This window comes from Hordeum vulgare, chromosome 6H, assembly GCF_904849725.1.
Source record: "Hordeum vulgare subsp. vulgare chromosome 6H, MorexV3_pseudomolecules_assembly, whole genome shotgun sequence".
Taxonomy (NCBI): Eukaryota; Viridiplantae; Streptophyta; class Magnoliopsida; order Poales; family Poaceae; genus Hordeum; species Hordeum vulgare.
In genome coordinates, this window is record NC_058523.1 from 91,548,339 (window position 1) to 91,565,463 (window position 17,125).

At 43.5% G+C, this 17,125-nt stretch overlaps 1 protein-coding gene across 1 annotated transcript; it reads right to left on the reverse strand.

The window, feature by feature from the left end:
• Positions 1–1,107: 1,107 nt before the first annotated feature.
• LOC123404417 (sugar transport protein MST5-like) lies at positions 1,108–3,301 on the reverse strand. The gene has a single exon (XM_045098342.1). It carries the CDS (start codon positions 2,905–2,907, stop codon positions 1,462–1,464), a length of 1,446 nt encoding a protein of 481 aa, XP_044954277.1. The 5' UTR covers positions 2,908–3,301; the 3' UTR covers positions 1,108–1,461.
• Positions 3,302–17,125: the final 13,824 nt, after the last annotated feature.

Below are 17,125 nucleotides of genomic sequence, written 5' to 3' on the forward strand. Positions count from 1 at the left end.
TTACAGGAAAAACCAGAGAAGAAGATAAAGCACAGTAGAAACTACTGTGGATAAAAACAAAACAAAAATACCCCTGGTCATGATAAATCATGACCTATTTGAATAAAATGGAAAATAAATATTAGGGGCAAATAAATATTTACAAAACAACATTTGTTAGATCTGTTTTGTAATTAGTTGCACCTTTAAAACATGTTTTCAAAATAGCAATCTCACTTCTCCATAACCAACACAAAACCTGCTAAATCATGGCATTTTTAGAACAGGATAGGAACAAATGGAAATTGAGCTAGAGATAATTGGAGAGGAAGTTTTTGAAACCCATGGAAGCCACAAAGCACTTCCTACTATCATCTACCTCCACATCATACACACATCCCACAAAACATCAAACATCACATGAATTCACAAAGGCTCAAACCATGACAACACACACAACACATGGAATGATATGGAATGCATGCATGCAAGGAAGAATTAAACAAGGTAACACATGAAATCACATGCATAGATAGCTCTCATGTCATTGACAAGGTGGACCCATATGGGAAGGTTCCAAAAAGGAAAGGTTAAACACTTGGGGCATTACATACTCCCTCCTTTCCGGTTTACAGGGTTCATCTCAAAAAATTTAGATTTCCATTATATTAGGCTCATTTTGATCTAATTGAATTAAAGTGCTTTGAGTCTCACGCCATATTTAATGCATAGAGTTTAGAGAAAGGAGATGAGTGGCTATGCATGCATCATTTTCTACATCCACCATGCAAGTCCAATGAGAAGGAGGATGCTACATTTATTGTCTTGAAAATTGGTTAGTTAAAACTAGTGTCATCCACTCACAATTCACCTTGGTTGATGAGATTTCAGATTTAAGCCCTATAAACCGAAAAGAAGGGAGGAACAAAAAGTAGGAAGACCATGACGTTTATCTAGATACGAACGTTCAAGGGATGTGGTTGGATGGGCGGCTCCCTTATCCAATATCAGTAGACTGGTCGAGATTATACCGTGTCCGTTTTAGAAGTCGGTGTTGGAGATGCCATTACCGAGAAACAGAACAAGCAGCGGCGACCATGTACTGTGATTGTGTTTTTTTTTCTTTCTTTTCTTTTGCAACACTTGAATGACAAGTTGACATGAAACGAAGGGAAAACAATTACAAGATGAGTGTATGCTATGATCAATTCTACAACACCAGGGTCAACATCAACTAATTTAGCTTGCAGCTGGTCGGCCGATGCGCATGCATAATCAATTTCTGCACTCTAGCTATGTACTGTACGTGGTGCGAGCTGTGTAATCATCAAGCGTGATCCATTGACGCTCGTACGTGCTAGCTACGTCGACGAATCAGCCTGCGCCGATCGGTCTGGTTCTGATCTGCCTATCGATCGATCGACGTGTATACCTCCACGTCCATGCATGCATGCATGCATGGCTCCGGTCCAGATGGATCAGCTAGCTCATCTCTAGCGCTATCCTCTTCCTCATCTCTGCCCCGCGCGCGTCGGCGCTGGTGTCGATGACGTACTTCCTCCAGAACCAGTGCTTCCTGAAGACGTGCGCCACCTCCTCGAGCGGCACGCTCTTGGTCTCCGGCAGCAGCACGGCGATGAAGATGGTCATGAGCAGCAGCCAGGCGCCGAAGAAGTAGAAGAGGCCGAACCTCAGGTGGCACAGCAGCGCCAGGAACACCTGCCCGATGAAGGCCGTGAAGCACATGTTGACGGCCACCGTGATGCTCTGCGCCTGCGACCGCACCGCCAGCGGGTACACCTCGCTGGGTATGAGCCACCCCATTGGCCCCCATGACCAGGCGAAGCCGGCCACGTACACGCACACGAACAGCACGATGCACATGGCGTACTGCTCCGAGATGGCCCCCGTCCCGCTCAGCCCGAACTGGAGCCCGATGAAGGTGCCCACCAGGATCTGCGAGATGATCATCTGCGTCCCGCCCTGCAGGAACAGCGCCCGCCGCCCCACCTTGTCCGCGGTCACCACGGCCACGAAGGTGGAGAACACGTTCACCAGCCCCGTGATGACGGACGACACCAGCGACGCGTCCGACCGGAACCCCACCGTCTTGAACAGCACCGGCGCGTAGAACATGATCACGTTGATGCCCGTCAGCTGCTGGAAGAAGGGCACGCCCAGCGCGAACGTCAGCTGCGGCTTGTACTTGCCCGTGAAGAGCAGCTCCCGCCACGGGTTCGCCACCGCCTTGCTCTCCTCGCACGCGGCTGCGAGGTCGTCGAACTCCTGCCGCACGTCGTCGGGGCCGATGCCCCTGATCTGGGACAGAGTCGCGCGGGCGAGCTCCGTCTCGCCCCGCGACAGGAGGGAGATGGGCGTGTCCGGGATGGCCAGGGACCCCAGCGCGATGATGGACCCCGGGACGGCGCCCATCGCTAGCCCGACCCGCCACCCCCATCCGCCGATGAACTTGGACGTCCAGTAGTTTGTCAGGCTCGCCGACAGGATCCCGATGGTGATCATCAGCTGGAAGAGGATGTTGAGCATCCCGCGCTGCTGCGCCGGCGCCATCTCCGACAGGTAGAGAGGCGAGGCGTGGATGCAGAGGCCGACCCCGACGCCCAGGAGCAAGCGCCCGGTGATGAGCATGGCGAAGGTAGTGGCAACGCCGCCCATGCAGGCGCCGATGATATAGGCGACGGCGGCGTAGAAGAGGGTCCACTTCCTGCCGAAAGCGCGGGCCATGGGGCTTGCGAACAGGGACGCGGCGGCGGCGGACAGGAAGAGCGAGGAGCCGAAGAAGGACAGCTCCTGGCTGTCGAACTTGCAGTACTGGTTCGTGATCACCTGATTCTTCTGCTGCTGATAGATGTCCGGGAAGAACAAGAGCAGGAACGACTCCGTCGACGTCAAACCGGCTGCACTCATCCGCACCGGCGCCAGCACAGAAAACAGTCAGATCGAGCCAAGGAAGTACGTAGTAATACCCATACCCAACGAGGACGACCCATGCATGCATGATGCAGCCATGCACAGGGCGGCGAGGCGACGGATCGATTACTTACCGGTGAGGCCGATGTCGTAGCCGAAGATGCAGCCGCCGACGGAGGCGACGAGGCAGGAGTAGAAGACGAAGCCGGTGACCTCGCCGGGGTACGTCTTGTACCTGTTGTGGTGGTGCACGATCACGGCCCCCGGCATCTTGCCCGGCCAGCCGGCGGCGGAAACGACGGCGACGACGGCCTAGCTTAATTGGCGCGCGAAAAGGGAGCAAGGACGGTGGCTGGTACGTGCGGCTAATTAAGCTCGGCCCCTCCGGTTGGTCGACGCTGCGTGGCGGAGGAGGGGGAATGCGTCAAAGAGGGAGGTGGCGAGTTACTTAAGCGGGGAGAGGCACCGGCGAGCGGTACGACGGCAATGGCGGTGCATGTGCGGGGAACATGGCGTCTCCTCCTAAATCGTAGGAGGCGTGGCTTGCATGCATGCATGCATGCATGCAGCTGTCTTGCGAACCGGGAAGGGATGTCTTGTCTCCTCCGTTTCATGGTCAACCACGGCTTCACAGTTGAGACCAAGGTTTTTAATTCCAGTCTCAGTTATCGGTAGAATGTGGCAAATAACTGGGTATATATACATATGAAAGAAAATAATAATAATTGAAAGGGTCTAACTATATAACAATCCCAACAGACGCGCGCTAACACCACACGATTACAAAATTTATTCAGCCTTGAAATAGCGTTTTTAACATGTTGGAGAATGTTTGCTCTAACAAGCGCTGACATCCAATCCGACGGCCCCACCTGCAACGGCAAGCACGCACAATCCCACGTTGGAATATCGTCCACCATTTACAGCACGGGCGGTGACGCTTTTTGTGCACGCCTTATTTTACCGGTTTTGCTAAAACTCATTCGAATGAGAAACAAATTGGCCTCATTCACTTTTTCAATGTAGGGTATCCTTTCTGTTTTGTTTTTCTTTTTTTCTTTTTTTTATGTAGCAGTTGCAATCTAACCGACAAGGCTTGCAACTGCAACCTGTGATACCCAACTGTAAACGCTTGTGCTAAGGCTAGTAGTTGCAATCGGCCCGACACGACCGCAACTGCAAGACGTAAGGCGTGAACGGAACCTGCTTTTTTCTTTTTTGTTGTAGTAGTTGCAACCGCAGTGACACGGCTACAACTGCAACCAAGTACACCCAACCGCAACCGCAAACGAGCGGGTGATGGAGGGCATCTTTTTTTTTGTTTTTTCCTATTTCTATGTATGAGTTGCAACCTAACCGACACAGCTGCAACTGCAACCTGTGATACCCAACCGTAGACGCTTGTCCTAAGGCTAGTAGTTGCAACCGACCCGACACGCCCGCAACTGCAAGACGTAAGGTGCGAAGGGAACCTGTTTTTTTTCTTTTTTGTTGTTGTAGTAGTTGCAACCGTAGTGACATGGCTGCAACTGCAACCAAACACACCCAACCGCAACCGCAACGAGCGGGGTGATGGAGGGCATCCCTTAATCTATCATAACATATCATAGAAAAAAATGAATGAGACCAAATTATATCTTATTTAGATGAGTTCTAGCCACTCCCTTATTTTACAGCCACTGTTAGAGGATTATTTTTTATCTCCGAGCCATAAAAACATCCGTTTTTAGCATGTGAGGTCTTTTTTATGCTCTGTTGGAGATGCTCTAAAATGACATCAGCGTCATCTCATTAAAGAATAAGCCCACCTCATGCGGGAGTAGCGTTTTGGCTCCCAGGTCGAGCTGATCCTTTTATCTGATCCGTCAAACTGTGCACAAGGATCTGTGCCAAAAGCATTTACGCGGTAGATACGGTCGTGCAAAAAATGAAGTATTGCTGGTAGAGAACGGGGCAATGTGGTATGATGGGTCCACCTAGCAACGGAAGTTACACAACGATGCAGACATCTGGTTTCACGTTTACAAACCTACTAGTAAGCTTGCACGTGCAATGCACGTGTCGATTCAGACGATAAGTACATTTTTTGTAAAATATTTCTGATAGGACTAATTTAGTTTTTTATTTCCACTTTGATCATTTACACAAAATTACAAAGATGGTTTGAACAATTGACAAAAAGGGATCTAAACAAGGTTTCTGAGTCGACCAAAACAAAATCCACAAACTAAGATAACATCATTCATTAGCTGTCATAAATATCTCATCTCTTCTCTTCATTCTCCCTTTGGCAATCTTCTTGATCTCGGCTTCCAATTGATGTTGGTTCGACATCTCCACACGGAGTTTACCGTATGCATGTGCATCTCGCTGCCACGAGTGATGGGCATGTAATTGCCCTGGACCTCTGGATGGCCATAGCAAGTTCCTCTATTGGAATCGAATAACTGGCCTTGGAGCAAGGGAGATGTAGACAAAAGAAACATATCATACTTATGAGCACATCTTGGGAAGATGTCGCTTCTAGCTAGACCTTGTATCTTCACCCTCCAGTGACATGTTCTTGCGGTAGTGGTTCAAAAAAAAATCGAATTGTCATAACAAGCTTCTTCAGGATGCCCACAACTACCATTTACAATATATAAACGTCAACAAATAACAAAAGAAATCTGAACATATTATCTCATGTAGCATTTTAACGAATTATTATTTCACAATAAATATGCACATGCAATGCATGTATCAATTAATTCATAATAAAGAAGTGTACGTTAAAAATATACCCCCCTCCGTCCTGTAATATACTAAGACAGTTTTTGCAAGCTAACATAGCGTGTAAAAAACGGCTTATATTATGGGAAAGAGCGATCCTACTGAATAAAAACGACACTTACACTACCTTCAGCTACCAAGTTATCCTATCCTCACTTTCAGTTACCGACTGCTCCTATCCTATTTTTTTACTGGAAGCCGTTGTCTATCATTCTACAAGATGACAAAACTTCAGGATTTTTGTACTGCAACCATGTTTTATTTTTCTTCAGAAACTATACTTCACAAAACATTTTCTTCAAAAAGTACATAATACTTCTACGAAATTGCAGTAAATCGACAATTCATAATTATTAGCTTTCCTATCCAAATATCATGGCAGTCATATCAAACAAAAGTCAATGGATCAACTAATGAAAAGATTACTTTACATTGTTATTCACCTTGCTACTGTAATGGTGTCAATCAAATACTTTTACATGTGGTGATGTAATCCTCAGTTTTATTTTACATGCTGACATGGTTTTGACTTGCCAAAGAGCAATCTAAATAAATCAAGGCAAAAGACATCTATACAGAATAGGTGTTCTGATTATTGATTGATAGTGTGCTTTGTTTTTTGTTTTGTGTAATATTTGTGTGAATTTAAGCTGCTATTGTACAGTATGTCAAAATAATCCATTGAATGCTTGAGCACCGATGGAGAAAATTAGGGCCGGAATAAAATTGAAAGAAGATAATGAAGGGGCTAAGAGGAAGAGAACTATTCTAACTTATTGCCTACAATAGAAGTGTTCTATTTATATTCAGTTGTCAGCATAACACAATCATATTAACATAGGATTCATCATGGGAAGCAAATGCACTGCAATGTCTATCATTCTACAAGATGACTAAACTTCAGGATCGCAACTACGTTTTATTTTTCTTTAGAAACTATACATAAAACATTTTCTTTAAAAAGTACATAATACTTCTAGGAAACTGTAGGTAAATCCACAGTTCATAATAATTAGCTTACACATAAAAATAAAACAAAGTTAACAAATAACTCTCCTATCCAAATATCATGGCAGTCATATCAAACAAAAGTCGAATGGATCAACTAATGAAAAGATTACTTTATATTGTTATTCACCTTGCTACTGTTATGATGTCAATCAAATATTTTTTACATGTCGTGACGTAATCCTGAGTTTTCTTTTACATGCTTACATGGTTTTGACTTGCTAAAGATCAATCTAAATAAATCAAGGCAAAAGAAATCTATACAGAGAATAGGTGTTCTGATTGTTGGTTGATAGCGTGCTTTGTTTTTCATTTAGTATAAATCTTTTGTGCATTTAAGCTGCTATAAATAAATATACTTTTGAACAGTGTGTCAAAATAATCCACTGAATGCTTGAGCACCGATGTTAAAAATTAGAGCTGAAATAAAATTGGAAGAAGATAATGAAGGGGTTAAGAGGAAGAGGATTATTCTAAGTTATTACGTACAATAAACGTGTGCTTTCTATAGTGAGTTGTGAGCATAACACAATCATATTGACATAGGATTCATCATGGGAAGCACGTGCACTGCAATGAACATAGAGAAATGCTTAGTACAGCGTGCTGAAGTGCGAGAACCTTCCTTTGTATAGTGAAATTATATCTGTGATTTATATTCACCTTGCTCAGGCTTACGCACATAGTAGACTGGTTTAGGGAGCCCGAGCTTCTCAAACATTACTTTAGCCCGAGATTTGGTAGAGAACTCAACCAACTCCATGAAGATGACTTTCAAATGATAAACCCATAGGCCTATACAAGGTATGAATGAGGTGCTTATTAAGAATAATGAGCAGTAAAATTTTAGCATGCATATTTACTAACAATTTAACACAATATTGTGAACATAACTGCAGGGGTAGAAATGAAATTGATTCAGGGATAGAACGGCATCTACGGACACAGGGGTTCAACTGGATCTTGATAGCCTAATTAACTAATGCTGAGAACTGTAAGCATGAAACGAATTACCCATAGAAATATCTAGCATTTATTTGAGAAGAAATGAAGGCTAGTAAATTATTTACCCTAACGAGATTACAAAATAATAGTTTTCGTTGGCATGCATCAGTATAGCAAACATACTTAAAATTAGAAGGAACAGGCTGGATATAGAATCTAACGGAAGGAGAAGTAAACAAACAAGACCAACCGATGCAGGCATTTTACCGAGCAGGTGAAGAGCATGTAGCGAAACTCAAACGATGCGTACACGCATACGATAGAGGCAGAAGCAGCAAACCAGCAGCATCGGTTCTATGAAAAACAAGAAAACAAGAAGAGAAAGGCAAGAACAAATCAGCGCTTGAAGAACGAAATCAATTTGTTGGAAGAGGAGGCACATCCTTACCCTTACATAACGCAGAAGCAACGGCTACAGTTAGGAAAGCCATTGCTCTCTGGCAAGCAGGCAGCGAGCAAGACGATGGAGGGGGATGACGGCGTCAGACGATGGCTTGTAGAGACGGACAAAGAGGCGGGCACTAGGCGAAGTGAGGTTTAGTTGGGATTATAGGCAAGCATTCTATACTTCCCCAGCTGCAGCTAGGATCAGCTTATATGATGCTAAGTTTGACGCAAAGATTGGATACCAAACATTCAAAAGAAGGATCATGCAAGCCATTTACCTTCTAGTTGTCCCAATTCCATGGATACATGAATTAATTACAGCTACGGACGCTCCTGGTCACCTCAGTCCTGCCAATGCTATCAAACGAGGGATCTGTCAAAGGAAAACCTGCAACATCAGTAATCTGAATATTTAGGAAAGAAAAACGCAAATGCAAAGGAGTTTAGACTTACCTACCAACACCATGGTCTACATACCCAATTGATTAACTATCACAATCAGCATACACCCAAATTAGTTAATTGGTTTTGTTGGTTGCGAAAAGGGAAATAAACATGAACAAGTCAACTAATCGATCCGTGTTCTGCCTTCTCCTTGAGCTCCTTTGTCAATCACCCACTACGAAATAAGAAATATTTTCGCGGAAGGCATGCATACGATTGCCAAGCCAAGTAAACAGTTGTAGGAGGCACACAAAACAACTGATGTGTGGATTTAGAAACTAATTTATGTCATGCATATCCTCACTCGTATACCAAAGGCAGGCCAGACTACCAATGAGTCCCCTGTAGGCCTGTACCTTTCGAAAAAACAAGGAATAAAATATCAAGGACAATGAACATACAGAATCAAGAGTGTAGTATAGAAAGTTCAAAATAAATGTCACAAACAATTGGTTTTTTTCTCAATAGACAACAAGCAGAACATGGTGTAGAAATAAATCTTGCTTCTCTAGACCTCTAATCAAGCTACGAAGGACCTAATGCTGAAATTATAAATGTTGAAAAAGGAAATCCCTAACGTCCATGTGTAATATGTGACTGGGGTTAATGCCCAGGAAAATAATGAAGCTTATATGCGCATAGCAACATTAAAATCTGCATGTATTTCTTGGTACAGACCAGACACCAGACCTATGGAATATATGACAAAGCATGATACAATCTATTTCTGCACATGGAAATGAACATCATAATAAGGAGTCAAATTTGTAACCATCCATTGGTTGAGAAAGTATATCGCAACCTCTGGATCAGACGGACACCAAGCAACTCAGATTATCTCTATAACTATTAGGCACGACCATCGCATCCCCGTGCTCGGTCCTCCCATCATGTATTCCCACAGACAGATCAAACCCCATAACCAACTGCATCCAATCTAGTATGACAAGACCGTGGGGCATGGTGAAAGCCCATAACCAATTGCACGACGGAGAAATCAAAATCCACCATCCAAAACCCCTTTGGTATCGTCTCAATTGGCCATCCTTCATAAAACCATATTAAAAGTCACTGAAACAATATCAAAACAGTACACCTGAGTTGCATCAATCGATACCTTGTTGCATGGATCGCTTGCTTCTAGGAAAATTACACCAGAACTTCATGTGCCCACAACATTCCAGGTTTAGAGCTGGCAGTGAGAGTAGTTTGAGAATCAATTAGGGAGAAGGAATTCAGAGTGATTTTGTCTGCATCTCTAGCTAAACCTGGACGCCACATTCAAAGAATTTGTGGTTCATGTATAAATAAGTTAAGACATGTCAGGTGCAACGCATTAGTAACAAAACAATTTTCTGAAAGAATCAACAAGGTAGAACTTATGACGTTTCATTATGTACCTCCAAACAAATTCTCTAAAACAATTTTCCAACTCTTAGTGGTTCTCTCGGGACTTGATGGACGACCTAGTAAGAAGAGCACAACTGTAGATGAATCAATTAGCAGAACAACAGAAAGATAAAAATTATATCGAGTAGCAAAGAACATGTAAGTTAACATGAAAATAGGTCGCCTTTCTAAATCATTCCAATGAAAATAGGCCGGGAAGGTCTTTCGTGGAGTGCAGCGGGGTCGAGCGGCGGCGGGCGTCCCACCGGTGCGGCTGGGCGGCGGGCGTACCTCCGGCGCGTCATGTCCTTCCTTTTGTTCGTTTTCTTTTATCTTCCTTTTTTTCTTTCTTTTCTTTGTAACTCTTTTGTTTTCTTGGCACAATAAAATTTATAGTTTGAAACTCTTTCTAGTGAGCTTGCACGTGCAATGCACGCTAACACATTAGAGAATTGCATGAGACAATAAGAAACATCACATGCATACATACCATTGTGATGTTTCTTTGGGCTATAAATCACAGGAAAATGACATTTAAACATTGTACTACTCAAACGAATGTTTTTTTGGTATTCAAACTACAAGACTACTATGAACCTTGTATCATGTGTTTATATATAAGCATTTGTAGAAAAGAATGGGTAGACTAAATTGTGGCAGAGATCCAAAATTGCATACGGATTTGTAGAAAGCAACGAAAATCAAATGGGTTACTAACCTGGGTTGGGGAAACCTATCAAACTTTCAATCTGAACAAGCTAAAAGGACAATGAAATCATTGCTCTCATGTAAAGAACGGGGGAGCTTGCATGTGGTTGGAACTGAGGTGTAGATGTTGAGGTTGTTAAACCAATCACATAGGAAAAATTCAGGACTTTCTATCATTTTGTCGGACACATGCATTCAATAATGAAAGAGTGACACTCAATAGTACAAGACACCAGATATTACAAGAAATTTCAATTTAGCATCTAGACAATTTATCTATAGACAATATTTTTTTGGTGCTTCTCCCTAAATCATCTATCTGTTATAAATTTTCGATTCATCAACCTACACGTTTCCTGTCCTATATTGGTACCAATTTACAATAGCAATTCATAACCCAAAGGACAATGCAACATCTGCAACTTGCTACCTCCTAAGCTTGCGTTGGTTTTTCCCTTGAAGAGGAAAGGGTGATGCAGCATAGTAGCGATAAGTATTTCCCTCAGTTTGAGAACCAAGGTATCAATCCAGTAGGAGTATCAAGATGAGGCACCAATGTACCTGCGCAAAAACAAACAAACTTGCACCCAGCGCTATAAAGGGGTTGTCAATCACTTCACGATTATTTGCAAGGTGAGATATGAAGGTGAAAAGTGCAATAAAGTAATTTCGTAGATCTGAAAATATGATGTGAAGTAGACCCGGGGGCCATAGTGTTCACTAGAGGCTTCTCTCATGATAGCAAGTATTACAGTGGGTGAACGAATTACTATCGAGCAATTGATAGAATCATGCAAAGTCATGATGATATCTAAGGCAATGATCATACATATAGGCATCACGTCCGAGACAAGTAGACTGATACTTTCTGCATCTACTACTATTACTCCACACATCGACCGCTATCCAGCATGCATCTAGTGTATTGAGTTCATAACAAACAGAGTAACGTCTTAATCAAGATGACATGATGTAGAGGGATAAATTCATGCAATATGATATAAACCCCATCTTTTTACCCTTGTGGCAACAACACGATGGGTGCCTCGCTACCCCTTCTGTCACTAGGTGAGGACACCGCACGGTATGAACCTAAAACCAAGCACTTCTCCCATTGCAAGAATTATAGATCAAGTTGGCCAAACGAAACCCATAACTCAAAGAGAATTACAAGGATACGAAATCATGCATATAAGAGATAAGAGGACACTCAAATAATTTTCATAGATAATCTGATCATAAATCCAAAATTCATCGGATCTCGACAAACACACTGCAAAAGAAGGTTACATCGGATAGATCTCCATGAAGATCATGGAGAACTTTGTATTGAAGATCCAAGAGAGAGAAGAAGCCATCTAGCTACTAGCTATGGACCCGAAGGTCTATGGTGAACTACTCACGCATCATCGGAGAGGCAATGGTGATGATGAAGAAGCCCTCCGTGTCCGAATCCCCCTCCGGCAGGGCACCAGAACGGTCCCTAGATGGGATCTTGCGGAGACAGAAGCTTGCGGCGGCGGAAAAGTATTTTCGTGGCTCTCTCTGGTGGTTTTGGATTTTTAGAGAATTTATAGGCGAAAGAGGTAGGGCAAAGGAGCCACATGGGGCCCACAAGCCTGTCAGGTGCCCCCCAGGCCGCGGCTAGGGGGCTTGTGATCTCCCCCGAGGTCTTCTGCCTTGGTTCTCAACTCCCCTGCGTATCTTTTGTTATGGAAAAAATCATCATGCAGGTTTTATTCCATTTGGACTCTGTTTAATATTCTTCTCAGGAAAAGGTCAAAAACACGGAAAAAATAGAAACTGGCACTTGGCACTTGAGTTAATAGGTTAGTCCCAAAAAATATAAAAATAGCATATTCATGCATACAAAACATCCAAAGTTGACAAGATAATAGCATGGAACCATAAAAAATAATAGATACGTTGGAGACGTATCAAGCATCCCCAAGCTTAACTCTTGCTCGTCCTCGAGTAGGAAAGTGATAGAGACTGAATTTTTGATGTGGAATGCTACCTAACATATTTGTCTTTTGTAATTTCTTTCTTGTGACATGAATGTTCAGATCCGTAAGATTCAAAACAATAGTTTACTATTGACATGAAAACAATAATACTTCAAGCATACTAGCACAATGATCATGAACTTCTGAAATAACAAGGCCAAAGAAAGTTATCCCTACAAAATCATATAGTCTGGCTATGCTCCATCATCCCCACACAACGAATATAAATCATGCACAACCCCGGTATTGGCCAAGTAATTGTTTTCGCACTCTTACTTTCTCAAACTTTTTCAACTCTCACGCAATACATCAGCGTGAGCCATGGATATAGCACTATAGGTGGAATAGAGTGTGGTGGAGGTTGTGAGGGAAAAAGGAGGAGATGGTCACATTGACTTGGCGTATCAATGGGCTCTGGAGATGCCTATCAATAGATATCAATGTGAATGAGTAGGTATTGCCATGCAACGGATGCACTAGAGCTATAAGTGTGTGAAAGCTCAAAAGGAAAACTAATGGGTGTGCACCCATCTTGCTTGCTCACGAAGACCTAGGGCAATTTTGAGGAAGCCCATCATTGGAATATACAAGCCAAGTTATATAATGAAAATTCCCACTGGTATATGAAGTGTCAAAACAAGAGACTCTCTATCATGAAAAACATAATGCTATTTTGAAGCACAAGTGTGGAAAAAGATAGTAGCATTGTCCCTTCTCTCTTTTTCTCTCATCATTTTTTTTGTTTGGGCTCTTTGGCCTCTTTTTTTATTTTTTTGGTGGGCATCTTTGGCCTCTTTTTTTATTTCCTCACATGGGACAATGCTCTAATAATGATGATCATCACACTTTTATTTACTTACAACTCAATACTTAGAACAATGATGACTCTATAGGAAATGCCTCCAGCAGTGTACCGGGATGTGCAACGATCTAGCTTAGCGTATGACATTGAAACATCTCGTTAGCTATCTTACGATCATGCAATGGCAATATGAAAGTGACGGCACATGTCATGAGACGGAACGGTGGAAGTGTTGGAAATATGCCCTAGAGGCAATAATAAATTAGTTATTATTATATTTCTTTGTTCATGATAATCGTTTATTATCCATGCTATAATTGTATTGATTGGAAACACAATACTTGTGTGGATACATAGACAAAACACTGTCCCTAGTAAGCCTCTAGTTGACTAGCTCGTTGATCAAAGATGGTCAAGGTTTCCTGGCCATAGGCAAGTGTTGTTACTTGATAATGGGATCACATCATTGGGAGAATCATGTGATGGACTAGACCCAAACTAATAGATGTAGCATGTTGATTGTGTCATTTTGTTGCTACTGTTTTCTGCGTGTCAAGTTTTATTCCTATGACCATGAGATCATATAACTCACTGGCACCGTAGGAATGCTTTGTGTGTATCAAACGTCACAACGTAACTGGGTGACTATAAAGATGCTCTACAGGTATCTCCGAAGTTGTCCGTTGAGTTAGTATGGATCAAGACTGGGATTTGTCACTCCATGTGACGGAGAGGTATCTCGGGGCCCACTCGGTAATACAACATCACACACAAGCCTTGCAAGCAATGTGAGTTAGTGTAAGTCACGGGATCTTGTATTACGGAACAAGTAAAGAGACTTGCCGGTAAACGAGATTGAAATAGGTATGCGGATACTGACGATCAAATCTCGGGCAAGTAACATACCGAAGGACAAAGGGAATGACATACGAGATTATATGAATCCTTGGCACTGAGGTTCAAATATAAGATCTTCGTAGAATATCTAGGATCCAGTATGGGCATCCAGGTCCCGCTATTGGATATTGACCGAGGAGTCCATCGGGTCATGTCTACATAGTTCTCGAACCCGCAGGGTCTACACACTTAAGGTTCGACGTTGTTTTATGCGTATTTGAGTTATATGGTTGGTTACCAAATGTTGTTGGGATTCCCGGATGAGATCACGGACGTCATGAGGGTTTCCGGAATGGTCCGAAGACAAAGATTGATATATAGGATGACCTCATTTGATTACCGGAAAGTTTTCGGCATTACCGGGAATGTACCGGGAGTGACGAATGGGTTCCGGATGTTCACCGGGGGGCAACCCACCCGGGGGAAGCCCATAGGCCTTAGGGGTGCCACACCAGCCCTTAGTGGGCTGGTGGGACAGCCCAAGAGGCCCTATGCGCAGGAGAGAAAGAAATCAAAGAGAAAAAAAGGAAAGTGGGAAAGTGGAGAAGGACTCCACCTTCCAATCCTAGTTGGACTAGGATTGGAAGGGGAGGACTTCCTCCTTTGGTTCGGCCGACCCCCTTGGGGCTCCTTGAGCCTCAAGGCAAGGCCCCTCCCCTCCCTCCTATATATATTGAGGTATTAGGGCTGATTTGAGACAACTTGGCCACGACAGCCCGACCACATACCTCCACGGTTTCTCCTCTAGATCGTGTTTCTGCGGAGCTCGGGCAGAGCCCTGCTGAGATTAGATCACCACCAACCTCCGGAGCGCCGTCATGCTGCCGGAGAACGCATCTACCTCTCCGTCTCTCTTGCTGGATCAAGAAGGCTGAGATCATCGTCGAGCTGTACGTGTGCTGAACGCGGAGGTGCCGTCCGTTCAGCACTAGATCGGAGCGGATCGTGGGACGGTTCGTGGGAGGGTTCGCGGGGCGGATCGAGGGACGTGAGGACGTTCCACTACATCAACCGCGTTTATTAACGCTTCTGCTGTGCGATCTACAAGGGTACGTAGATCGGAAATCCCCTCTCGTAGATGGACATCACCATGACAGGTCTTCGTGCGCGTAGGAAAATTTTTGTTTCCCATGCGACGTTCCCCAACAGTGGCATCATGAGCTAGGTTCATGCGTAGATGTCTTCTCGAGTAGAACACAAAAGTTTTTGTGGGCGGGATGTGCGATTTGCTGCCGTCCTTAGTCTTTTCTTGATTCCGCGGTATTGTTGGATCGAAGCGGCTCGGACCGACATTACTCGTACGCTTACGAGAGACTGGTTTCATCGCTACGAGCAACTCCGTTGCTCAAGGATGACTGGCGAGTGTCGGTTTCTCCAACTTTAGTTGAATCGGATTTGACCGAGGAGGTCCTTGGATGAGGTTAAATAGCAATTCATATATCTCCATTGTGGTGTTTGCGTAAGTAAGATGCGATCCTACTAGATACCCATGGTCACCACGTAAAACATGCAACAACAATTAGAGGACGTCTAACTTGTTTTTGCAGGGTATGCTTCTGATGTGATATGGCCAACGACGTGATGTGATATATTGGATGTATGAGATGATCATGTTGTAATAATTAATATCGACTTGCAAGTCGATGGTACGACAACCGGCAGGAGCCATAGGGTTGTCTTTAAACTAACGTTAGTGCTTGCAGATGTGTTTACTATATTGCTAGGACGTAGCTTTAGTAGTAATAGCATGAGTAGCACGACAACCTCGATGGCGACACGTTGATGGAGATCATGATGATGGAGATCATGGTGTGACGCCGGTGAAAAGAAGATCGTGCCGGTGCTTTGGTGATGGAGATCAAGAAGCACATGATGATGGCCATGTCATGTCACTTATGAATTGCATGTGATGTTAATCCTTTATGCACCTTATCTTGCTTAGAACGACGGTAGCATTATGAGGTGATATCTCACTAAAATTTCAAGATGAAATTGTGTTCTCCCCGACTATGCACCGTTGCGACAGTTCGTCATTTCGACACACCACGTGATGATCGGGTGTGATAGACTCAACGTTCACATACAACGGGTGCAAAACAGTTGCACACGCGGAACACTCGGGTTAAACTTGACGATCCTAGCATGTGTAGACATGGTCTCGGAACACAAGAGACCGAAAGGTCGAGCATGAATCGTATAGTTGATATGATTAGCATAGAGATGCTTACCACTAAAACTATTCTTGACTCACGTGATGATCGGACTTGACATAGTGGATTTGGATCATGTACCACTCAAATGACTAAAGAGATGTACTTTTTGAGTGGGAGTTCTTAAGTAATATGATTATTTGAACTAATTATAATGAACGTAGTCTAATGGTCTTTGCGAATTACGATGTAGCTTGCGCTATAGCTCTACTGTTTTTTATATGTTCCTAGAGAAAATTTAGTTGAAAGTTGATAGTAGCAAACTTTGCGGATTGAGTTTGTAAAACTGAGGATTGTCCTCGTTGCTGCTCAGAAAGCTTATGTCATTAATGCACCACTTGATGTGCTGCACCTGGAGCGTCGTCTGTGGATGTTGTGAACATCTGACATACACGTTTCTGATAACTACGCGATAGTTCAGTGCAAAATACTTAATGGCTTAGAAGCAAGGCGCTGAAGACGTTTTGAAACATCACGGAACATAAGAGATGTTCTAAAGAGATGAAATTGTGATTTCATGCTTGTGCCCTTGTTAAGAGGTATGAGACCTCCGACAAGATTCTTTGTCCACAAAGTAAAGGAGAAAA